Here is a 26,883-nt window from a genome sequence, read left to right as displayed (position 1 = left end):
AAGACACAAGAGAGATGATCTCTTTTTACCATGTGAGGACATAGTGAGAAGGCAATCAAGTGCAAACCAGGAAGAGAGTCCAAGAAATCAAACCAATTGCCACCTTGCTCTTGGATTTCCCAGCTTCTAGAACTGTTAGAAATAAATTTCTATTAATTTAGCCTCTCATTCTATGGCTTTTTTGTTATAGCAGCCCAAACTGACTAAGACATTAACTGATTAAACAAATGAATGATGCATGCATGCTGTCTGCTGTATTTGAGGATGCCACTGAATTGCTACTAGCTCTGTTTTCAAGGCAAGCAATGATCACTAAGAGATTAAAACAGTTTTTGGTTACTGTTAATTTGCATAGTTGCTATGTTTTTACATAGTTTTAACAATCTTCAGCAATGGAAATTGTATGTTGTTGAGACTGCCTCTAAAGGCAAAGACCTTTAGGTCAATGTCTCACTAGATTTGCCTCTCAGTTGGCTTGTTTTTCTAACTTTGCAAACCAGGAAGAGCATTTTCAGCTTTGTTGGAGGGCTGTAACTTGTAAGTTGGAGTTACAGTTGCATTAATTATAAGCCAGTTGCATTGAACACAAGTTAATTTTGTTGTCCAAATTTCATTCTCTTTTTTTCAGCTAACAGCACCCAAATTTTGCATTTAAAAACTCTACTCATTCCCACCTCTCAGTCCATGATGTTTGGGACAGTCTCCACTCCTACCTGCCTGATTGGGAATTGGACCCCAGTTTAAGCCAAATCAGTACAAGTCATTCCCGTGGCCACCTAACTTAATTTAGACCAATGAGAGAATGAATTCTAGCACTTGTTGTTATTTTCACCAAGATGTTTTAACAAGTCTGAAGCTGCTGGGGACCAGGATGTGGATCATAAAAATTAAGCCAATGTCTAGGAAGTAGAGTGAAAGATGCTATAATTTGATTCCTAAATCAAACTGATCCAGAAGGCAGACTTATCCCTTATCTCTTATTAATTCCCCCAACTAATAAATTCCTTTTATGCTTAATCTTGTTTCCATTAAATTTTATGTTACTGGCAATCAAAAGAATCCTAACACACTGTAGGTCTGAAGCTTTCGTGTGTATATAAGAATCATTTAGAGTGGCTTGTGAAAATACAAATCTCTAGTCCCCAAACTCAAGATACAAATTAGGGCCCAGGAACCTGCATTTTAACAGAGTTGTTGCATTTTAACAGTTTTGTTAAAATAGTGCATCTGAACTGTATGCACACCTGCATAATGCAGATGATTAGTGGACCAAAGCTTGAGAAACACTGACATAGTGAATGTAAGTGATAGTAGTGAACAAAAACATCAAAAATCAGAGGAGGTGCAAAGTATCACATAGGGTCTGAAAGGAGAGTCCATCGTTTTTTTCTGGTATCACAAATGGGAAAATCCATTGAGGAACCAGGAGTGGACTCCATATTCCATGATTTTGTATTTAGAAAATCTTTACTCATTTCCCATTACTATTAATATTTCTTCATGCTTTATGTGACATGATCATATATCTCAGCTTGTCTGGGACTGCCCAGGGATCCACCTGTTATTCTGGTATAATTATTAATAGTACTTCTATACTCAAAAGTATCCAGGGTTGGATGATAAATTTTATGATCACTCCCTTGCTTCAGGGCAATCTGCACAAAAAGGAGTTCTTTGTCTTTCTTGCTGCATTTGCTGAAACAAACATATTTTTTTCTATTTTATGACCTTTAATAGCAGAGACTTTGATATCTTAAAATTGTTACTGCCAAGACTAAAAGTCTTAAAATCTCAGAAATACAAGTGTCTCTGGGTACCATATGAACTTATAGTCATGTTATAAAGTCATCTGTGACATCCCATTATTATTAGGATTGGCTTATTCTAAGAAAGTGGCACCTAAAACTACAATGGGAATCACAATGGGAAATACATCAGAAATGTGAACAGAATGCTATATGAACCTTGGGAGGAATGGTATCTCTGCTAGTTTGTATACAGCCTGGAGGTACACTGCCAGGGATTAATTCTGGAACAACCATAACTTCTGGCCAGTTGATAAAGAGATATGGTGACAGAAAGACAAGATGAGTGAGCTCTTTAGCAGTTAAAGGAAGTGATGTCAGTGTCATTGTCAAAGATTTTTAAGCACCTGGAATGGAGAGATTTGTCAGAGGTGTCTATCCCAGCAGTTTAGGTTTCCACTAAACTAGTCTATTTTTTAAAAATCTTGAATTTCTTTGATTTTCTTTACTAATGCTAATTACAAATATTAAACACACAAAATGCCTTTCTTGTGTTTTACACGTAATCAAGGAGTAACTGGTATTTAGTAGTGACCTTTTCCTCCCTTAAAATAGGTATACAGTTGTTAAATATTCCAGGAGATATTATGGTTCCATATTCATATTTTTAATGTTGGAAGAATTTAGTTCAGTGATTTCTGCCTAACAACTGTTGTTTCAAGATAATTTGCCCACTGCTTGTTTGGTTTTCCTCAAACACAGCTGTAAGTTCTTTCTTTCTATATTTGGAGACGGAGTGACTGGTGGCTAGGCATCAACCATCTGCAAGAGGGGTGTGTTAGGTGGAAGAGAGGAGAGGGGACACAGCAATGCATAGCTTCACTATATGGCTGGGGAGTCACTGCTAGACTTTTCTATGTCCTGTATCCCTGCCCTGATCCTGACCTCTGACTCTATGTGGTCAAAAGAATAAATGATAGCCTACATGAGGTTTTTGTCAGTTTTATTAGGCTTAATGCCTCCTTTTTAGAGTATTTTGTTAACACCCTTTCTACTTTTCTGAAATTAAATTCATAGATCAAGCTATGTACTTGCTCTTTTTTAAAAAAACAAATCAATATGACAATAATAATATAAGAACAAACTTTATGGAAACAAATCATAATAAAATAATATATATTTCAGTACATAATGTTCAGCCATGACTCCCAAAGAGACATAATAAAGTAGTCAAGTGCTTGAACCTAAATTTAGATTTACGCTGAATGTAATAGCTACAAAAACAGAGTGATATAGGTGCATTCTATCAGTGCCTCAAATAGTATGAGTAGCTTAGCCATTGGTGACACAATTTTTCAAAATGGGGTAAACTCTTGGTACCGTTCAGAAAAAAAGGACAGTCTTCGGTTATATTACATCGTCGTTTCATTCCTAGAAATTTAATGTATATTAAAACATTGCAAAAATATTTTGTGCTTATATGTGAAATTCAGTTCTAGGCACAATTATAAACAGGGTTTTTACCTATGTGAATGTCTGGAGGAACATTCAAAAGTCATGCATGACTTGGGGCAATTTTTCAAGGTATGAGACTGCACTGTGCATTTCAGCATGTCTAGAAGCCCTGATGCCTTCCCACTAAATAGTAGCAGTGCTCTCCACCCTAATCACGTGAGAACTAAAATACCATCCCCCGTTTCTGAAGTCCCCTTTAGGGGATGGCATTAACTCCCCTTAGAGGATCACTAGCCTATACAATCTACTCCAGCCAGGAATCATTTACATAAGAACTTGTTTCCATTTTCTTTATTTCAAGTTGCATTATTGGAGGGATCTATTGCTAAGTCCCAAAGAAGAATCTTTTCAGGATGGACTGGTGGACTGTCAGCAAATAGTGGAGAACAGATAGAATCTGTGTTATTCTTTATGAATGTCATTTTATTTAAATTACAAGCAATATCAAATTTTCAGTGGTGTATAATAATAGATATTTATTTTTTCTCACTTACTAGCTTGTGGGTCAGCAGGGGTTCTGCCAGTGTTCAGTAAAACTTAGCTCCAGTCTGAAAGTCAAAAACGATTGTTGGTACTGCCACTGATGTTGGAGAAAATTTTTCATACTTTGAACATCATTAGAAACTTTTGACACAACGTCCCCAGTAGAAGGGTCTAACTGGCATAGCTGAGGCCAGCACTTTAGCTGCAAGGGAGAATGGGAACATGAGTTTCTGACATTTTCATCTTACTTAGTAGGTGGTTGACTCTGCCTTCAAGATTCATAAGGTGGGTTTATCAGTCAACTTGGGTAAAGTTATGCTACTGACAAACAAACTCCTCCCAAAATTTCAACAGTTTAAAATGATAAATATTTGTTTTTTCTTATACGGCATATTGGTTGTAGAGTTTCAGTGGGTCTTGGGTTCATCATAATCTGTCTAGATTCTGGGTTGCTGGAGCAGCTATCATCTCAAACATTGCTATCCCATGTGCCAGAAACAGAAAGCTTGGTGAGCTGGCTTTTAGGATACCAAGTGGCCATGACAGAACTGACTTCTAATTACATTTTATTATTCAAAGCAAGTCAAATGGCCACATGTAATTCTAAGGACGGTAGAAGGTATAATCCTGTCATGTGTCCAAAGGAAGACTCTACAAATATTTGGTGTACTTAACTAATGACAACTATGGTGGGAAATTTCCCAAACATGGAAAAGGAGTTCAGATGTTGTGCAACCTAAAACACAAGAAAACCAATATCCACTAGAGATTGTTTTATTTTTGTCTTTTCTGTGTTTTACCATGCTCAATCTAGCTCAGTAGCTATTAATAACATAGTAGGTGCTGAATGAATGTTTGTTGAATAAAAGAATGAATATGAATATGGTTGTTTAATTTACCCAATCTCACTATAATTAAAGCTTAAAGAGAGTTACTTTGCTATTTTAATTCCACACTGTGAAGCAAGATAAATATAAGTGTCATTTGTATGCAATGTTGCACTTAGAAAACTTGAGACCCAGAGTGGTACAGTGGAAAGAGACAGAAAAAAGATGTTGTTTCATCTCAGTATCACTTTGAATGTATTCACTTGTTGGTTTCCCATCACAGCAGGGGCACTGTCCCCTGCACTTAGCACACAATTTAGGACGTGTTAGGTAGTCAATAAAAGTAGTTCTGCTATCTCTAGTTGTGTGGTCATAGGAAAGTGACATCAATGTAGCCATAGTTTTTTTTTTAGGTGTGCATGAGTGCACACATTCATACGCAAGCGCGCGTGCACACACACACACACACAATATCTTAGTATTTGTCTTGTGTATTGTAAGGGGCTCCAAGACTGGAGAGCAATACAATCGTACAATTGTGATTGTCATGTGATATATTTATATCATAGTGTCTGCCACAAAGTACCCATTCACGAACCGTTTATTGACACGTAACAGTAACCATCTGCTCTATTCTTAATGTGAAATAATTGGTGGATATCTAAGAAAGTGTGTGGTGCAATTAGAAGTTTGCCTAGGGTGCTGTGGAGAGCGGTTTACGGAACCTATTTCCCATCAAATAAACAATAATAATCAATGGCCTTCGTCGTCTCTTTCAAATGTCAAAGACTTCATACAGCTGCCAATGGGCACCCAAAGCTCGCGTTCATTCCTTTGCTAACCACGGCCCCTCCCGCTAGCCGTCGGCCAATGCCTCAAAGCCCCGCCTCCCAGGGCGGCCCTCCAATCGGCTGTGCGGCCCGGGCCCAACCCTTGGGAGTCACGTGATGCAGCCAGGCCCGCTTCCGGCACGTCGCGGGCGGCTGACGTCGCGGGGCCCGGCGTCGCGTCAGTGCTGGCCGGCGGCAGAGGCGGCGGCAGCGGCGATGGCAGCGGACTCTGAGCGCGCTTGAGGGCTCAGACCCAGCTCGCTCCCACGCAACCTCGGGCCGACCCGGTGCTGCAGCCCCAGCTCGCTCCGCTCCTGCTCCCTCCTCAGCCGCTGCCTGGGCGGAGGCGGAGGCGGAGGCCCGGGCTGGCCGCCCTGCTCGTGCCCCGGCTCGGCCCCGGACTGCCCGGCTGCTGTGCGGAGAGGAGGCCGAGTCGGTAAGAGGCGGCGGCGGGGCCTGGAGACCGCCTGGCCCCCGCCTGGCCGCCCGGGACGCCCCCGCTCTGGTGTCTGTCCCCGGCCCGCTCCCCTCCCGCCTCCCTCCCCATAGCTCGCCGGCCCTATTGTCTGGGCGCCGCCGCTCCCTCTACCCCTCCCTTCCTTCCCCCCTGCGGAGGGCCGGACGGCTGTCAAACCTGGAGGCTTCTCCGGCTGCCTGCCAGCCCTGTCTCAGCCTTCCTGCCTGTCTCTTGCCATCCCCCTCCCTGTCCCGCCTCACCTCCCTACCTTTTTTGGCCTTGCGGTCGTTCTCTGACCATTGCTTCACTTTCTCTGTGTCTGTCTTGCTAATTTTCTCTTCCCTCCCACTTGTCATCTCCCCAAACTTCCACCATCCTTCTATTTATTACCATTCTTTCTTGCTGTCCTTTCTGTTTTTACTCCTCTACATGCTTTCTGCCCCCTTCTTTCTAGTCCCCCCCCCAGTAGACTATCTTACTTGATAAAAAGTTCCTTCAAATCCCTCGTCATCTTTCCTCTTGCCCCAAGAAAAAGGAAATCTTGTCTTTTCTGGTACCTCATCTCTAAGTGTCAATAGGGGATTATACTTATTCACTCTTTCACTTATTATGCGCTCTAATTTGATGATAGAAGATGTTAGTGTAACTGGTGAACTACCCCTTACTGAGTTCTTATCAAGGACAGCATAGAAGGTTGATTAGGTTTCTACACAAACATTTAAGTAACTGCTTTACATGTTGCACACAAGACCTCTATTAAAAACACTCAAACGTGTCTTCCTTTTGCACCAATACATCCTGGCCAAACTTCTTGTTGACTTCTTAATACACTAATTTTTGCTAATGCCATGCCAGGAGGGTATCTCCCTCCCCATCAGGATTTATGTTTGATTTCGCATATTTTCATGACAAGTGTTGATGCTATTTTTTCCCTTGACCTATCAATAGAGTCTTTCAAGAGAGAGGAAGGGGCAGTTGGAATTTTATCTTGGCAGTTGTTTTGTCTATTTTGAATTGTGACCAAACCATTATTTTTAAAAAGTGTTACAGTTGTGTGGGTTTTTTTTCCTTTTTCAACTGGAGGGAGAATAGTCTAGTAATCTTAAATATCAAAAAATATTTTAGGGAATGTCTCTCCCAATAACAACAAATTTACCTTCCTGGTTATCTGTTATATTTTGATTAGGCTATTTCAAAATATATTCATATTCTTCAAATACTCAGTGAAAAAGAGGCCACTTCAAGTGTGCCAGGTGGCCAGTATGGCCAGAAAAGATAGGGAATAGTTTGCATGTGAATTATCTAGACTCCATTGCAGTTTTTTGTTTATTTTAACATTACAACCAGTTTTATTATCAATGTGGGCACTGTCCATATTGAAATATAGTAGAAATAAATTCCCAGAGTTAAGGAAATTCGTATCATTATTGCTTGTGAACATAAAGTATAAGAAAGAAATTTCCTTTGCAACATTATATGTTAAAATTATTGAATTATTTGATTCCCAAGTAGGAGATCATAAGTAATGAAAAATCCTAATCCCAAGGGGAATTAATATATCTTCACTTTTGGAGGGGTGTGTCTACTGTTTCGTCCATCTTTGTGTGTTTTTGTGTCTTATCTAGTGTTTTGTATTATGAGGCACTGAATAAATATTTGTTGAAACTAAATTAAAAACTTGTTTAACTTCTCAATAATTTCAATAATCATATTCCAGAACACTCAGCTGTCTTAATTTTTCAAAAACGGGCAAGCATTTTCAGCTGTCCTTGTGGAGAATTTTCTTGGGCATTTTCAAGTTTTAATGTTCTATTTATTCACTCTTTTTAAGTAGTTATCTTTTCTATGACCTTTTTCTTAGTTCATTATCAAGATTGCATGCAAGTTGCATAGTACTTTACCTAGAGATTATGGTAATCATTATTCAAATTTCTTACAAATTTGGCAAGTATTTTAACTTCTCATGTGCTGTTTTAGAAATTCTGTTTAATTTTAATTTTGCCTATTCCCTTATATTATGTTTCCTATGCATTTTATGCATTAGAATCTAACTTTTTTTTTTTCTCTTGAGGTAGTGAAAAGAGAATACTGAAGAATAGGATCTCAAGATGAGTAAAAAACCCCCAAATCGCCCTGGAATTACTTTTGAGATTGGTGCTCGTTTGGAGGCACTGGACTACTTACAAAAATGGTATGGAAAATACAAAACTGACCTAAAGCACAATATCCATAGTCTTACATATGTTGATTAATTGCCATTAATTCTACTGATGGTAGCAGAAACATGCATGTATTCACATTTTTAATGCACATATACATGATTTTTACTTTTCCTACTCTTCAGGTTTTTCAGGGTTAACATTAAGTGTTAATAACTCTTTTTAGCCAGAGTTATTTAGTATAATTATTTTAGGTGTTTTAGAACTAAAAGTAATTGTCTAGAATATGAGGTATATGGAAAGTATTAGTATTCTTATATATGTAACATGATTTATGTTGGTAGAGGTAGAGAGGGGGTTGATTCAGATAACCAGTTTCCCAAGTTTTGGGTAACTTTTCATATAAAGCTGTTTTCCTGGCCTATGTCAGAGGTGGTCTTTCAAACTGCAGAATATATTAATGGTTAGCATAGTATTTTTTCATAGTGTACACATTTGGAAGTATCTTCATTATTTACTGTCTCACCTAAAACCAAAATCACTCTTAACGTCCTCTTTTCTCAGAGGGCAGTAACCTAAAGACAGGTTGTTACTATCTCCAGTACTAAATGGGCAGTTCTCTCAGACATTCCATTTCTTCCCCTATTCTGGCCATTTGTGGTATGTGGCAATTTTAGCCCCTCACCCCCAACATATATAGTGGTGTAGGAAAAGTTGATTAATTGGTATAAAACCACCATCTGGGAAGGAGAGAAGGGGAAGCAACACACAGGGGCCATGGTAGAAGTAAGGAGGATCCCCTCTCTTTCCAGAGAGTGTGTTCCTCACTTGGGTTAGTTGGCCCCTAGTTACATTCTCTTGGCAGATGTCTTTTTGTTGCAGTTCTCAAGCTCCTAACCTGAGAAGGTCATTAGAGAGGTTCTACTTTCGTGAGTTGAGTTGCCTTTGTCTTCCTGAAGCTCATTTATTTTGATGAGGGGTCAAGGTGTTTAGCAACTCCTGGACTTTATCTTTCAGACTTTTTGACATTTTCTTTCACTTAAAATCATGGTGGGAATTTTGTAGATTTGCTTTTGAGTGATCTGCATTAAGTCAATTTCCAGAGTTGGCAGCGGCAAGCAGAGAAATCTTGTTTAGTCATGATATTTGACTTGAACCTAGCCTGGGGTTTCTGTCTCTTGTCCTCTGGTGTTAGAGCTTAGCACACACTTCCCTGATCTCCAGCTCAGTGGCCTTTTGTCTTGGGGTCTGCTTTGGGACAACTGGGACTCCATTTTGAGGTGGGGAAGCACATTTATTTGGCCCCGTACCCTAAGCTGCATCTCTACGGGTAGTTCTTTTTAGGGGGCTTAATTATTGCTCTTGTAAGTTGGAGAGTTGACAGGGTAGTTTTCAGGAGGGGCTTGGCAGTAGCAGTAGTGGTGATAAAAAATGTCTCCAGACATTGTCAAATGCTGACTAAACTGTTGACTAAAAAATGCTCCAGGTCAAGAACCACTCCATTAGACCACACAACAAAAGATGCTAGTTTAGGCAGTAATTGGCTATCTTGGTTCTGATTTGACCAAGAGGAACTTTTTACTCTGAAGGCACACTGTTGAATCTGTGATAAGAGTATGAGAATACAAGAGTAAGAGTACTTGTTACTTCTTTGATGTTTATCTTAAGTTATTTATTTATTATTTTAAGTTACTGGCTTTGTGAATAATTAGTTAATTTGTATTAATATATTCTCTCAGCCTTTCCAACTGACAGTGTTGCAATTGAACTGGCTTCCAGTTTTGGAGAAGCACATTAGTTCTCTTAGTAGTTTTCAGGGATATTAACATAACTTTGGTTTTAGTGAGAAATTTACTTTTGGTGGTGAAATGTTTTCTGATTTAACAGCTGTTAAATTTATGATCCAGTAGTTAGAAGACAAAGATTACAAAAAAGAACTACTTTTAAAACAATGCTTGAATGTCTTTTTAGAGTATTCTGTGCTTTTAGAGTATTTGGAATTTCAGAGAACAAATGAAAATTGTAGCTTCTTACCACAAAATTCATAAGTGCTTATTAGGTTAATATGATGCAAACGTACTCATTGATGAAGTTTAGATTTAATTTTAATGGTCTCAGTAATAATGATCTCTTTAATGTATAATTGTCTCTTTAATGTAAATAAATATTAGCCAGAATAATCACATATAATCATCACTGATGCTTGTCATCACTTTAATTTTTTATGAACTCATTTATATAAATATTTAGCATTTTGCTTCAGGTGGCTCCTTCATTTTAAAAAATTAAGAATATTATATATACATATTCTAGGTAATTCAAATAAATAATTTTCTTATTGTGACTTTGTTTATTAAAGTCAGTAGTCTCAAGAACTATTATAGGCTTGGGTGACCCTTAAATTGACTATTAAGTGGTTTACCATATGACAACTAGGTAATTGCTAAGATGTGTTAAATTTTATATGGGACACAAAAGTTCTATGAGATTAATGCTCTTAAAAGATTTTATTTCTAAATGGGATAGTAAACTTTATTCTTCATATTATTCCATTTGTAAATGACCATTCTATATTTTATAGACATTCTATAAATTTTTGCTTTAGCATTAGGTTAAAGTAAAGGATTATTTGTTGAGAAATTTTGACATTCTTGTGAAGGAGCAAAATACTATAGTTAATCATTGAAACTATACTGAAATATTTTTCTCCCTCTTCCCTCCCTTCTTCTCTTCTTCCCTCCTTTTGTTCATATTCTGGTCTTTGCATTTATATTGAATGCTTAGTTTTCCAAATTTATTCAATTCTGTTTGAAAAGTATTGAGTCATATTTGCTATAAATGTGGTTTGAACTATTACAGGCATGGGACAGGGAGGGAGGAGCAGGAATATAAATCTTGCTTACTGTCGCTGTACTCTAGACATTTACAATAAGCGGTATATTTATTATTGAGAAACTAAGTTATCACATGTCGATGCATTACCTTTTACAGAGAAGTGCAAAAGGACAGTGGTGATAGTGGATCACCAAAAAGCCGATTTGTCCTTAGATGTAAAATATACTTCATATATAAAAAAGGAAAATAATATTTCATATGTGCCTCGAAATACAAGGATAAACTCAAAATTTAGTGGGCAGACATAAACTGAAGTTAAGCTCCTACTTTTAGGTTTGGGGTAGATTTGATTTAATAGGAAGACTCTATTTTTCTCAGGAAAAGTGCATTACTGCTTTAACAAACCGTATCACATATTTTTTAAAGTTCAGAAAATATCCTTGAAAATACACTCTATATTTTTAAGTAGTTTTAAGTAGTGATTTATTACTTTTTATTTTCAAAGTAATTTTACAGCTACTTAAGAAAACTCATTGATGGTTGATTATTTACCAATACTAATCAACACAGGCCCTGAGAAGCCATTGAGAGGTCAGTCATATTCGGTTCCAGTATGTTTTTGATATTTGGATCTTTTTTTTTTTTTTTTTTGAGACAGAGTCTCACTTTGTTGCCCGGGCTAGAGTGAGTGCCATGGCGTCAGCCTAGCTCACAACAACCTCAAACTCCTGGGCTTAAGCGATCCTACTGCCTCAGCCTCCTGAGTAGCTTGGGACTACAGGCATGCGCCACCATGCCTGGCTAATTTTTTCTATATATATTTTTAGTTGTCCAGATAATTTCTTTCTATTTTTAGGAGAGACGGGGTCTCACTCAGGCTGGTCTCGAACTCCTGACCTTGAGCGATCCACCCGCCTTGGCCTACCAGAGGGCTAGGATTACAGGCGTGAGCCACCGCGCTTGGCCTATTTGGATCTGTCTTATACTGACTAAACCTAATTCTTAAATTTATGAAAATTTTGTAATTTTACTTAAAACATTTTCTTTAACTTCTTCCTCAGTCATCTGCATAAAGACTTCAACATGCTAATTGCAGATAACACAGTCAACCATTTTTATCTTATCCTGATGGTATTTTCCATTACAATCTCTGGACATCCAAATCTTGATATTGGGTTTTATAATCTCTTGAAAGCAGTAACAGCATAAGAATAAAAATGGATATAGATGTATTGATACAGGGGCATATTTGGGGAAAGAGAAAGTTCAGAGTTGAAGTTATATTGGGGCACTGTAAGTGATTGGATTTGGATTCAGGCTGTTACTAAGGCTGTAAATATGGGTAAGTCCTTTAAGTTAGTATGCTTATCATTAAAATGGAAGCAGTGTTACTGGCTTTTATTTATAGTTTGATTTTAAGGATCAGATAAAATTATTTAAACTTGCTTTAAATTCTACAAATTAATACATAATTATAAAGCATTGAGGCAAGGGGAGAGGGAGAGTTGAAAAATAAATCTGCGGGGATCTGAAGGCTTAAGTGTGTAAGTTTTTAAATGTAGCTTTGGTGTTGGCATGAGAGTGGCCTAGAATTATGGAAGGAAAAACATATCATTGCAATAAGCTATCTTTTTGAGACGATGATAAAATCCTCATATTTCCACAGAGTTTTACAGTTTATATAACACCCTTGCAAATATTAAAGTTTCTAATCATTCTGAATATTGTTTAGTAAGAAAAGTGATAAAATCAAACTGGTTTTGACTACTGATTTAACTTCTGTTTTTTGATTGAAATTAAAATAGTTATTCTATAGTAAGTGATTAGTTATGAAAACACAGCAGATCACATGGTATGTTCTGCTGTTAGTCTTAAAGGAAATTTGAAATATAGAATCAATTTAAAACATTCAGATGCGTTATGCTCCTCTGACTTCTTTTGGAATATTTCTATTTAATTCTCTTCTGGATCTAAAGAAAAGGAAAATGAAAGATTAAAAAATCTGGAGATGTTTCTAAGTATCAGAGTTTAATAGAACAGTGTAAATTTGAATTGGCAAATGCTGTTTCCACACATTTGGAGTTTTTTGATCTGTATGGAACATTTGCAAATGTGAGTTTTTAAGATGTTCATGAACAGAATTTTAATAAGGTGGGAAAATTGAGGAAATTTAGATTGTAGCAAGTACAAATACTTTCTAATTTAAATAAAAGTACTTATTTTCTGAATAAAAAGTTGCTTTTTTTCCTAATTGGATTTAACTATTTAAAGGAAAATCAAAGTAGGGATAATTTGTGTGATCTATACTTAGGATAGGAGAATGCTCCTGAAAAGTAGTATGTAGATCAAATTTAATTTTGTAGGAACATTAGGTGAATGCTTAATACTTTAATAGTTTAAAACAGAGATTTTTTGGCTAATATGAATAAAATTTTTGTTTTTGTATATTAGGTTTTTCTAAATTTGAAGATACATGAAAAGCAATGATTATTATTTTGAGTCACCACCTTTGAAAACCAATTTCAGCCATAGACCCAGAGAAAATGTACAATTACTGTATACACCAAAAAATAACTGAATTATGTATTATGATCATAAGTTCATAGAAAAATTATCCATGAACTCGAGGCTAAGAACCCTTTTTGCAGAGAATTCAGATTGAACTCTACGATTTTTTTTTTTAAATTTTGAGATACTTTACATTCAGATAGTCACAAATGTTGGATCTCAAGGTCTAAGTGAACCATTCAGTTTATCATCAGGAGGGTCTTTACCAGTACACAAATGTTTTAGTTCTTTAATTTTTAAAAGTTTTGCAAAAGAAAACCCCAAGAATTCCTTTTAACAATGCTAAAGATAAGAAAGTCCCCCTCGCCTCCCCAAAAAAGGTATCAAAAGCAAGATTAGAAATAGGGATGGAATATTTTTAATTATTTTAAAACACACCTGGTCTCACTGTACTTGTTCTTGCACTAGTGTTTTTCTTTTCTTTATGCTGATTAATTTTTTTTACACTTTTTCTGATTTATAAGCTTTTTCTGCTTATCTTAGTTTTCTTGAAAGCAAGAAAAAAGGAATTATTGGAAAAAATAAATTTAACTGGAAGTCAGAAAATATAGGTTCTAAGTGCACCTCTACCATGAACTATGTGACACTGGAGTGGTATTTCTCTGCTTTAATGTCCTTACAATGGAAGGTGTTACATTTTAAATGATTTATCAGATACTGTTGAATTCCAGACTCAAATTTTCTCTATTTCACCTATTCAGGGATGCCAGATTTTTTTTTTAAATCTTACTTTCAGATGGGTAAATAACAAATCTGAGGAAGAAGTAAAATAGACAAGAAGTCATATGTAGTTTGTTCAAAACTGCCAGTCGCTAAAAAAGAAAATGAGTTGAGAAAAGTGCAGAAAGATGAATATAACTTGGAACAAAAATATGGAGATTTGAAGTATTTGGGTCGTAGTCATATTGGGCATGGAGCCTCTCAGGTCTGAGTATAATGATCTTTCCATTACCACCCATTGTCTCATAGATTCCCTAAAGCTTTGAGCCTCAGTTAACTAAATGGGCTCAATGTTCATAAGCCATCTTAATTCCTGATTTACTCCAGTGGTGGTCTGTCTATGTCTGGCATTTAGAAGGACCCTGAAAGTCCAGCAAGCCCATGTCACTGTTGTTCCTTGGAGTTAGAGAGCTTGGAGAAGGCAGGTAAATTTCAGAGCTGTCTATCCTAGAGAGCCTTCCTCTTGAGCTTACCTTAGAATCAAGCCTTCAGGCTGATGACTTCCTAAATTTATAATTGTGTGAAGTTCGGGAATCTCAGGCTTATTGTGCTGTGTTTTGTGTGCATGTGTTCATGAAACAGCAACGGTTGGACCAAAAGAAGACAGTTATATTTGCTTATCTGACATTTGGTTGAAGTCCAGTCATCACATATCACACACATCCTAGTCCTTATTCATTACCTCATTCCTGCTCAGTGTTACTATTATTTATTGTGAGATTTCACACTTGTCACATCACATTAGATAAAGAGGTTGTTTTTTTTTTCTTTGGTGGGGGGTTGATTAAAGCCACTAGCTGGGAAACAGTTTATCTGTTATAGTGGTTAACTCTACTAAAAAGAATGTTTTGCAATTCTAGTTTTGCTGAGTAGACAGAACTGGCATCTGCAGAGCTAAAGTGTTTTTAATTTTGTTTTTAAGTGACTTTTTTTCAAGCTGAAGGAGAAAATACTAGTTTTAGTTTTAAGTTTTAAATATCAGTAGCATAATTTTTAAAAGAAATTAACAGGATATTGAAAAGATAGCTTAGTTTTGCTATTTTTCATAAAGGATCCCAATTTTTTAGTATTTTTACTATAAATTTATATTTTGAAGAACTGTGGACCAACCTTTATCACCACTTATCACATATCATTGTCAGCATATAAGAAGACCCTTCTTAAGTTAGAAATTGATATGCAAGTATTATGTTATTTCAGTTATTATAATTAACATTTAGAGATTTGTTGCAGTAAAGTTGAAGGAAGAATACAGATACTTATTTAATATTCAGAGTGTCTTTAAAAGTCTGTTTTCTCATTACCAAAAAAGAAAAAATAACCCTTTTCAATTAAAAATGAATATGCTTTTAGTATATCATGATTAGTTAAGCTACTTATATGAAATGATTTATATATAAGCCTAACATAGTAACTTACTCATAAAAGGTACCCAGCAAAGTTTATTGAATTTTGGTGGGTTTATAAAGAATGAATACAGTAGTTTGGGGAATATCTTGAAATATCTGGTTACCACTACAGAAAATTATTGCAAATGAATTGTAACTTATGAATTGAAAATTAAGCATAGGATGATATTTGTCAGCTGAGATAAGCAAATTTAATTTCACTTTTAAAGTCACATAATGTTTTCCTTAGTTCTGTAACATATAATATCCTAGATTTCCTAATTTTTAAATTTATATTATGACAGTTTTCAAACATGATAAAAGTTAAGCTACTTTGTTTTCTCTGAGTGTTTCATTTTAATAATATGATATTTCATACTTAGGCATAGTTGTCCCTTTTGTTTTGAGAAATTTTAATAAAAAAACAGAAGAGCCTTTTTTATTTGTTCAGTCATTTTATGCATGGGAGGTATTTATTTTGTATAATACTTTCCATGCTCTTTGAGCTGACAAAAAACAACTTTATTCATGTTTTGTGTGTGTGTGTAAAAAGCAAAAGACTAAAATTAAATTTTCAAGAAAAATAGAGAAAATAATTCAATTTTCATATTGTTTTTATCTGTTTTCAGTACCTCTTGATAAGAGCCACCTGTATTGAAACACTGCTGTTAAGTGTCAAGAAAAAGTTGAAAGTCATCAGTTGTAGGATACAGAATCTGTAATGATTGAATGCATAGTCTCTCTGGACAGGAATACCTGAGTTCAAGGATTCACCACTTACTACCTATTTTAACTTGAGCAAGTTACTGAACCTTTGTGGAGGATGCCTTTGTGTCCTCCCTTTAAAAACGGGGAGTAGTAATATCACCTCACTCAAAGGGTTCTTTGTTGACTGAAGCAAGATAATGCATGTCAAGAGTTTAGCAGTTTCTGCCACATAGTAGGCACTTAAACATTAGCTGTAGTAATAATAATATATCGCGAGCATTAGTTATTTTAAGAAAATAGAGTCAGGTGGAAGAAGAATCAATGTAAATTCTTAAAACTTTTTATTTTTTGTCTTTTTATTTCAGAGTATTATGGGGCTACAATGTTTTGTTTATATGAATTGCTTTTGTGCCGTTTGAGTCAAAGTTATAAGTGTGCCTATCACCAAGATAGCATGCATTGTACCCGTTACATGTGAATTTACCCGTCCTCTCCTCCCCACTCCTACCTGCTTGATTTCAACTGAATTTTACTACCATATTAAATTCTTAAAACTTTAGTCAATAGACATATAAACAGTATAAATGACTATCTATAGTAATAATTTTTTAAGTGCTAAATATTAAGAAATAGAACTGATAACTGCAGTCTGCTAGAATTTTGAGTTTTGCTGGCATAATTAACAAAGAGTTTAGTTGTAGTACACTTAAAAATTATACAAAGTACATGAACTTTGAGTTACATACTGGTGACAGGAAGAGCATGTTTTAGAAGAGTAGGAAAGAAATTCCTGATGGTCTAAGGACTCTTGTGGTAGGAGATAGTATTGAATACAGAGGCCGTGGCACAGGAATTTTGATTTGGTTAGAATTGACAGTGTGAGTGAATATAGACATGATATGAGATCCAAGTGCTAGGAGAGTAAAGGAACAGGAGTTTCAATGCGGTGATCTGAAATGAAACATTAGTTTGAAAGATGGCTGCCACAAGGTTCTAAAGGAAAAGACATAGCTGAGTCTCTTCTTACCCTCTCTTTGCTGCAAAGGTTGTAGACAAGTAGGAAACAGGATGTATCATGGGGATGTATGGGTCTGAAAAGAATACCTGAGAAGTAATGTGACAAGACGCTTAGAATTCGATGTTGGAGAATATGTGTTATTGACTTATAAGCTCTCCTCTGAATATTCTTGAAATTCTAGATTGTTTTGTATTTACATTTTATTTGGAATATAAAGTTTGAATTAATCCAAAGGGTTTTGTTTAAAGTGTGACACAAATTAACATGCAGTATCCGAAAGCACTGAATTTTAAGATACTAGAACAATAATAGGTGACATTGTTATTGCAGTTATAATCAATGGTGATAAAGCACTTTTGAAAATTATAAACCATAATGTAAATTTAAAGTACTTCCAGGAAACTAAAAATTTTAAAGGGTTACTAGGTTACAAGAATATTATGTTTGCTTTGGATTACATCCTACATTAATTTTTATTATTTGGCAGATAATCCTCCCCCTGACAATTGAACGTAAGGCAGTTCTTACCTTTCTGTTTCTAGCTCTCCTAATGTTTTAGTGATTTTTTTATGAATACCTTGTTGTAAAGTTCTTATCCACAAAATTATTTTGAATTGTTAATCTTAACTCCCTAGGATTCTGCTAACATTTAGATTAAGTCTTATTTTAAGTGTATTTCATACACACCATTCTTTAAAACGTAAAGAGCTACCTTGTCCAAGAGAACACCCTTGTTCACATACTTTCTGTGTGCTAGTGTAATGTCTTCATTAGCCATTACATTATATTATAATTATGTTAACTTATTTGATTCTCATTTTTTGTTGATTAAATGAAATTAATGGGGAACTGTCAATTTCTAAATTTACATAAATTAAAAATTTTGGCTCATCAATATAAACAAGAAAATGACTATTATTTAAAATATGTAATTTGAATAACTATTGGGGCGGTTTTTAAAAATATCATTGCCTTTTTGATTGATATGGCACTTATTCAAATTATTAGTTAAATCTCTACTCAAATCTCTCATGAATTCTGTTGGTCTTTAGGACATTTGGTATCATATTCTGGCCTTGCTGAGTCCATTGTAGCCTATTGATGAGGAATTTATCAGCTCTGTGCTTCGGATTAAGTGCAGGGGATTCTAGGCCACAAATATATCAGGAATTTCCCTTGTCATTTTGTCATTGTTGCCTCTCTTCATCAGTACGGATGAAAATCTAGATATATCAAACTAGATGACAAATTGGAATGAACTCCTTAAATTCAAATAATGTTTAATTGTTTTACTGTTTTACATTGAATACAAAGGAATTTTTTTTTATCAGTCCATCAGATTATATTTCTGACATAACTGAAATGAAAAGCCATTTCTTCTCTCTTTCATGCAAGGATAATGGAACACCAATAGTTAATAGATGATCTTGCCTTCGCAGAAGCTTTTCTTTTTATGAACATGGACCCCTTTGAAAATCTGATTAAATTTGGGAGTCCCTGCCTCAAAAGAATACATAAACATCTACACCAGGTACATAGCATTTTGCTTACAGCTGCAGGGAATTCACAGTCTCCTGACAGAATGGGTGAGTCAAGACCTGCCCATGTAAAACAGTTAACAATGTGAACCAGTATAGGAATTAACTGGTAATGGCTATTCCCATTTTGGATTTCTCATATTCTCTTTGTGTTTTGACAACACTCCAGAGTTCATATAATAAGGAGCCAATACAGTCTATTAAGAGTATAGCTCTTTGGTCAGTGCCTGTTCTTATTAGATTATGGGTTTAGTCTGGAATGTATAGATATTGCTGCACTCTGAATAGTCTTGTACAAGTGGGAGGCTAGTCGTAGTGTTAAAATGACAACATATTGGATAAGGCAATGAAAAGTTGTAAGAGTTCAGAAAAGGTGAAAATAACTTTTATTTGTGGTGATGACCTTGTTCTACTCTGTAGTTATGGCCACAATTTTACTTGACCATTAGAGGACTTTGATTCAAAAAAGGGCCCACACTGATTGAAAAAGTGTCCTAAAAAATCAATTGAGAGATTAATAGAATTGGATATATAACAATTTAGCAAATATCATTTTAGAGTCTTCTTAGTATTTTGGAATGTTTTTCATTTCCATTAACCGAAAAAGCTGGAAGGAACACATTTTAGAATGAATTATTTTTCTTGTTAAGTTTTGTAAGGTTAAACTTGGTTCTCTAGGATTCAAATATAAAACATACAAGAGCCAGGTAGACCCAGAGCAGTAGAGGCAATCCCTTATTTTCTGCACAAGTAAATAACATTTACTCAGTGCATACATTTCGAAGTGGGATTATAGCAGGGAAGGTAGACAGTGGAATTTTAAGGTATTTTTCAGTAACATAATAAGGGATAAGAAAGCTCTATGTAGAATTTTGGCATTGAGAAATCATAGTTTTAGTGAAGTTACCTTTTCTCCATCTCTCTCTGTTAAACCCTTGAGAGATGCCAACTATAGTTGTTTTCTTTTCTTCTTGTCCCTAATCATTGTTATTGGTGTCTTATTTATCACACTTTAAACTCTGAAACCCCAAGTCTTCCACTTCTTGAATCTTTTCCCAAATCATTCATAAATGTCTGTGGCTGGGCATAATCACTGTTGTTTACTTTCATAGCTTTCTATGATTCAACCTTCTAAAAAATGATAAACAAAAACATTAACACTGTCTGTTCCATATTCAATAAGAAAAATCTTATGTTCAATTCACAATTGTAATGAAACATAAATAGTGCATCAAAATATTGTTTTAGTTCAAGATAGAGAAGCATTTGTGAATACATTTGTTCAACAATATTTTTCCTTCACTGTGTGTATCAAAACATTATTACTATGGGCCATCTGCTAGAATAGAGAAATCATTTCACTGTATAGAACTATATGTTAAATTGCCAATTTTGGGGGCATTTTGCATGTATTACAAAGATCTTGATGTTTTTTTTCACCTAAGGTGTAACTAATAACCAAATTAAATACAAACTCTAAGTGACTCCCTGTTGTCTGTAGAAAAAAGGGTCGTTTCACTAGTTTGCCATTGCAAAGCCCTTCAAGTTTGAACACAGCTACAAAGTCCAATCTGATGTCTCACTATTTTCCTTTATCTACCTTACTGCTTACCATATAGTCTAGTCAAAGGGAATATTACTGTTTCCTTTAAATGTCCCTCCCAATCTCTGAACATGAGGTCCTTGAGGACAGATACTACATTCTATTTGTGTCTGAATCCTCATTGGTTGCTTGCCTAACCCAGAGTCACATGGTAGTTTTAAGTCAGTGAACATTGAGCAAATAAATTATACTCTGTGTATACACTTTAACTCCATTTGTACTATGTTCGTTAAGTCTAAATCCTAGAAGTCCTCCACCAAATCCAACATAATATCTCCCAAGAACCTTCAAGTAACTCTCAACTTTCTCTGAACTATTAAAGCATTTTATGTAAAATTTTTGTATATACTACCACTTTTATTGTGTATGATATATTCACTTAGATAGAGGCCTTATCCCATTTCTCCTACTGGCATGGAGCATAGGCTTTTGTGCCACTCAGTCTTGGTTTAGAATACTGGCTGTACCATGTGTATTCTTGGACAGGTCTTCATCTGTTAAATGGAAACTGTGCTATCTATACCTTGAATGGTTATCAAGATCAAATGAGATAATGTATAAAAAGAGCAGTTGACAGTAAAAATCATAGAGCCTAACATACTTGTGACAGTAAATGTTCTGACTCTCCTTTCTCCTTATCTGACTCTAAGCTCATTGGTGGTAGGAATTGTGTTTCTTTTTTATCTACCAACTGTGCCTAGCAAGTACATTAGTCTTAATTGATGTTCAGATATATGTTGAATGAATGAACAGAAATTTGGACATTCTTGATAATGGTAATATTTCTGGTAACTTTATTTAAGATTCAAAATTTGATTAGTAAACACTACAGAAATTAAAATAGATATTAAACTTGGGTATTTGTGTTACTTATGTAATTCTTGGGCTTCATCCCAAGTGTACTCATCAGTCTCTAGATAGTTATGTAGAGTGTATACTGTAACGTAACTTCTCCTAAAGAGGATCCCCCAAATACAATTTTTAATCTGGTTGTTGCATTAGGCATCTTCTCAGCCAACAGAATTTGAAATACTTTAGGAAAACCGTAAGTTACTTAAAAATACAATCCAAATTTAAATTGTTTGAACTCACTTAGATTCTGATTCTTTACTGAATTGAATCATGTCATGAAAATAAAAGTGTGTTTTTAACTCTGTTACTGTGGACTATTCTCACTTTGAGAAATGTTTCAACTATATAGAGTTATATATATTTAGAATTGAAGAAATCTCAAGAATAAAGACCTTATTTTTTATTCAAGATTTAAAAGATATGATAAATTAAGCATGTGAAGTTAAGGGTTTTTATGTTTTAAAAGAAATTTATCAATTTTTAAAATTGATAGACAATCTCTTTATAGTAAGTACTTTAGTGACTAGTGAATGTTCAGCAATAAAGGACAACCTTGTTCTGACTTTCTTTAATGCTATTGACAATTTTTATGTTTTAAAAACCAGAACAGCAAAAACAAAACTAGAGCAACACTGCAAAAGACAAGCATTATAGCATTGATTTTAAGTGGGTAGAATAGGTGTTTCCATGTCAGGAAGTATGTTGATCTCCTAGGTTTTCTTATTTTTATGCTTTTCTTTAATACAGTGTTCTCTCACCCACTCCCCCAAAAGACTAAAATCTAACTTAAGATTGTAATTGGGTCACCAGCCCTCTTAGTTCTGAAAAAATGTGCAGATTGCCTTTCTTTAACATCACTTCTTAGTCCTTTAGAACATTCCCTAAGTGGCTGTTGTGTGTTCTATCACTATGCTAAATACTGGTGGCTACAAAGATGAACATGAATCATTTATCCTCAGAAGCTTACAGGCCAGAGTAGCATTTCTAACTTCATATTCCTTATATTGTCTTGAGAAATGTTAATAAATATTTCATAGTAAAAGGGGTTACATATTTCCTTGAGTTTGGTAATAGTGAATGCTTTATCCCCATCTTGTTGACACTACCAAGAAGTCTTTCAGTAAAGTAAGCAGTGTAGCTTTCTGTAACCCAGTATTACTCTAGCTTATTTGACCATAGGACCCTGTTTTTGTGCCACACAAATCAATGTCTCAAGGGATATAAATACTCTTCAGCACCTAGTTTGGGAACCTGTGCAGACATATTTATAATGTGATGAGTGCTATGAGAATAGCAGGGGTAGGGGAGTTAGGGAAGTTTTCACACAAGCAGTTTCATGTTAAACCAAATCTTGAACCACGTGTTTATAAGGGAAGAGAAGAGCAGTTTAGGGCAAGGCAGAAAGAATAGAATGTACAAAAGCACAAATGCTTGACAGAGCAAGGTGTATTTGCTGAAAGTCCAAGTAGCTCAGTATCAATTACCCAAAGTGGGATTGACTGTCAAGGAAGAAGCTATACTAGAGAATCAGTCAGGGCCCTTGCAATGTATTAAAAATCTTGAATAGCATGATTGATTTATAAAGCAAGCAGTAACCTAAATTTCAAAGTTTTATAATGTCACTTGTGCTTTATATTTAAAGCTGGTTTTCCGCAGGGAAAAAAAAGACTTCAAATTTATCAAAAACTAGCAAGAATGTAAGATAAACTGTTATGGCTGAATCATTTACCATGTGCTGCTATTGAGTTCTTAATGTTATTTAATCATACTTATTAAAAAATTTGTGTTGTGCATGAACATTTTCATAAGTACAGTAGGAATGATGAAACAATATTCCTTGTAAAAAACTTCAAGTTAACTAATTTCTATTTTGGAATTAATCCTAGGAGAATCATCACACAGGAATACAGAACAATGAAATATTTTACATTTTTAAATTTAAGGTTTTACTGAGCTTTCTCTTACCATTATTGATGATTATTACAAAATCCTGGAAAATAAAGGAAAAAAAAAAGAAGAACAAAATACACTTATGCCATATAGAGGCAAATATATGTTGGTGTATTTGTATTTTTCTTTAGACAAAATCGACGTTTTTAAATTTCTACTGAATATAGTACTTTTTTACATTTTCCACATTATAAGTTCTTTGTAAACACCATATTTAAAGACTACATAATATTCCATTCAGTGACTATGTTAATATAATGCTAGACAGTCTTCAGTTTTTCCATCCATATTTTTACATGGTTTCTATTTTTTTGTTATTACAAATACTGTTTTGTGTACGTAGTTCCAGAATTGGAATTATTGGGTCAAAAAGAAGGAATATGTTTAAGGCTCTTAGTGCATGTTACCACATTACTTCCCAAAACAGTGCTGTCATTTATATTTCTACTAAGAGCCTATCGAGGGGTTTATTTCCTCAGATCTTGAAAACAGTCATTTAAAAAAGACAACTTTGAGAGACAGGGAATTTTATTACACTATGAATTCACTTAGGTTTATGTAAACCTAGCACATGCTTCAGATATATATTAGCTAGCTGACTGGCTGGCTGGCTAGATGGATGGGTGGATAAATGATATAAAAACTATAGAAGACACAAAGCAAAGAGAAAAATATCTGTGTTTACTAATCATCTATAATTTCTAAAAGTATACCCTATAATTAACTTTATGGTCTCTTTACCTTTTGCAAAATGTTATAACCCTCGTTGACATAGATGTGAAAATTGCATATATGATGTGAAAATAAAGAGTGCATTTATATGACTATCTTTTGGCAATGACCCAATAAAGAACTTTTAAATCTTAAAAAAAAAAAAAAAAGACAACTTTGTTGGTTTGATAGTTTAAAAATATGGACATACTGTTATTTTTGTGGGTTTAATGGTAAGCAATATTTTAGTTAAATGTTTCTATTTAACACTTTTTATAAACAAGTATAAGGATTTTTCATTGATATGAAGCCTTTTTATTTTTGAGGTATCCATCTCGAATTGAAAAAATCGACTATGAGGAGGGCAAGATGTTGGTCCATTTTGAGCGCTGGAGTCATCGTTATGATGAATGGATTTATTGGGATAGTAATAGATTGCGACCCCTCGAGAGACCTGCACTAAGAAAAGAAGGGCTAAAAGATGAAGAAGATTTCTTTGTATGTAGCAAGCTTTTTTCATTTGCTAATTGGGTAGATATGTAATGACATATTTTAAAAGTATTCTGTTAAATTTTACCGAAGCCTGTTTTTGTTAAGGAAATGCTTATTTATTATACATGGAATTTATCTTAAATGTTGTTTGAAATAGGATTTTAAAGCTGGAGAAGAAGTTCTGGCTCGTTGGACAGACTGTCGCTATTACCCTGCCAAGATTGAAGCAATTAACAAAGAAGGTATGTGTTTGAAATGATCTGACACTTAAAATGGGATTGATAGTAAAATTTTACTATGTTTTAATTTTAATTAGTGTATGTAATTGTTACATATATCTCTTCTCTTTGTTTTATATTTTACTGAATGAATTTCCTGCTAGTATTCTTTTTTGGTAGCATTAATTTGTTATATATCTTATAGAATAAAATCACACATAATTTATTGCCAAAATAAACTGTTTAAATTAGTAGAGATAAGTCGTTGGTTAAGATTTTTCAACTTTCAATTCCCAGGCTATTATATTATATGCATTTTATTTCTACTTCTGTTTCTCATTTGTGGCTGTTATATAAATGAATCTCTCAACCAGAGTGTGAAGAAAGGTTAAAGATATAAGGGAATTCAAATCAGTTCAACTCACAAGTGAAATACATACTGTATTAGAGGGTATGGGACTTTATGAGTTTGAGGATTTCGTTTATATGTCTCTCTCCCCTCCCCTATCATTAATTTCTACAAGTTGAGTTAATTTTCCTAATAACCTTTTGTGGACATTGTTAGAATATTAGATACTGATCAATAGTTACTTAAGTGATCAAAAATGTTGAAAATAATGGAAATTAGGTGTATTATTAATAGTATGGCATAAGGCTGGGAAATCTATTGGATAGGTAATGAATTTAAAAAATAGAACTCATAGACTGATTAATTTGGAAAGATGTGAGAATTCATATTTAAATATTACTGAAAATAAACTTAAATATTTTATTTTTTAAATTTCTAATTTAAAAAAGTTGTGAAGTACTTTCAAGGGTACTTTTCAAGTCAGTAATACATTAGTTTTCTATTACAACTATTTGTTAAACTTGACCACTTATAATAGTTCCCCGTTATTTGCAGGGGATACATTTCAAGACCTCAGTGGATGCCCGAAACCTCGGATAGTACCAAACCCTTTATATACTATGTTTTTTCCTCTACTGTACATACATACATACCTATGATAAAGTTTAATTTATAAATTAGGCACAGTAAGAAGTTAACAACTATAATAAATAGAACAATTATTAGACTATACTGTAATAAAAGTTATGTGAATCCTCCCTCCCCTCCTTTCTCTCTCTCTCAAAATACCTTGTACTGTACTTACCCATTTTCAGACCACAGTTGATCACAACCATGGAAAGCAAAACTGCAGATAAGTGGGGAACTACTGTGTTCACTGTTTTTAATAAAGAAACAAATATTGACAGGTTCCTAGCAAGAAGGGCATTTAGTCTAAGTAAAGGGGACAATTCCTTTAAACTGAGTCTAGAAAGACCACTAAGTTTGCTAAAGAAGTGTTAAAAGGGCTTTTCTGGCAGAAGAAATGATATATAGAAGAAAACAGAAGTGAGAGAGGAATGCCATGCCATTTTAAGGAACTGCTATTTATTTGAATTGGTACATGAAGTGTCTTATAATCTTGCTAAAGAATTTTAATTATATTTGGAGGTGATGGGAACCATGGGAGAGATTTAAGCTGAGGATTTAAACTAACAGCAAACTTGAGAGAAAATAGGAGATAAGAGAAGACAGAAGAGGAAAACATTTAAAAAGAGATATAGTAAAGAATGTTAGGTGTGAAAAGGTAAATCATAATAGTCTAGCTAGAAATCATGCTATAACTTTACAAAGACCTTAATCCAATGTATTACCACTTCTTGGCCTTTTGGCTAAGATCAAGTGTAAATACCTTAATCCAGTGTATTATTTTAATGAATTGAAATCATGAATATAGCTATGATTTTATTACCACTAGTTACCCTGCTATAGAAAGAATTGAGAGACATCTTGGTTGTTAGGTGCGGAAGTTATTTCTTCTTTTCTGGTGGGGCCTGTATCTCGCTATGCTCCTTCTCTTCTATGGAGCTGTGTTACGGAGTTTACATTGCTCAGTCTTACTCAGATTGGCCCCTGAGTGTCTAGTCCAGAGCCTAACAGAGAATAGACAGTCAGCGGTGATTTAAGGAAGGAAAGGAAGAAGTAATGAACCTTTTTTTCTTTTTGATCCACCCAAAACAAAACAAAGCAAAATAAAACAGTGCTTTCTATTTAATAACAGTATCTTTAAGTGTGGAGAGCTTTGGGCCTTTCTTCCATGATTACAGTTCCTTGAGTTTATGCAAATGAAAGTACGTACACGCATATGCACAATACATACTCAGGAAACAAAATCACCCTCATTCTTTATCCTATCCCTTTTATTTATAAGTATTTAAC

General features: G+C 34.7%; 1 protein-coding gene across 1 annotated transcript in view; it reads left to right on the top strand.

Moving 5' to 3' along the window:
• Positions 1–5,542: 5,542 nt before the first annotated feature.
• The window catches only part of PHF20L1 (PHD finger protein 20 like 1), a 79,429-nt gene continuing 58,088 nt past the window's right edge, over positions 5,543–26,883 (top strand). Inside the window, exons 1-4 of the mRNA XM_045561805.1 lie at positions 5,543–5,836; positions 7,933–8,048; positions 24,234–24,405; positions 24,557–24,641. Of these exons, the coding sequence (XP_045417761.1) occupies positions 7,966–8,048; positions 24,234–24,405; positions 24,557–24,641 (340 nt within the window). The 5' untranslated portion in view covers positions 5,543–5,836; positions 7,933–7,965. The remainder of the gene's footprint in view (positions 5,837–7,932; positions 8,049–24,233; positions 24,406–24,556; positions 24,642–26,883) is intronic.

Source organism: Lemur catta, chromosome 9, assembly GCF_020740605.2.
Source record: "Lemur catta isolate mLemCat1 chromosome 9, mLemCat1.pri, whole genome shotgun sequence".
NCBI lineage: Eukaryota > Metazoa > Chordata > Mammalia > Primates > Lemuridae > Lemur > Lemur catta.
This window is presented reverse-complemented; position numbering and strand designations above follow the sequence as displayed.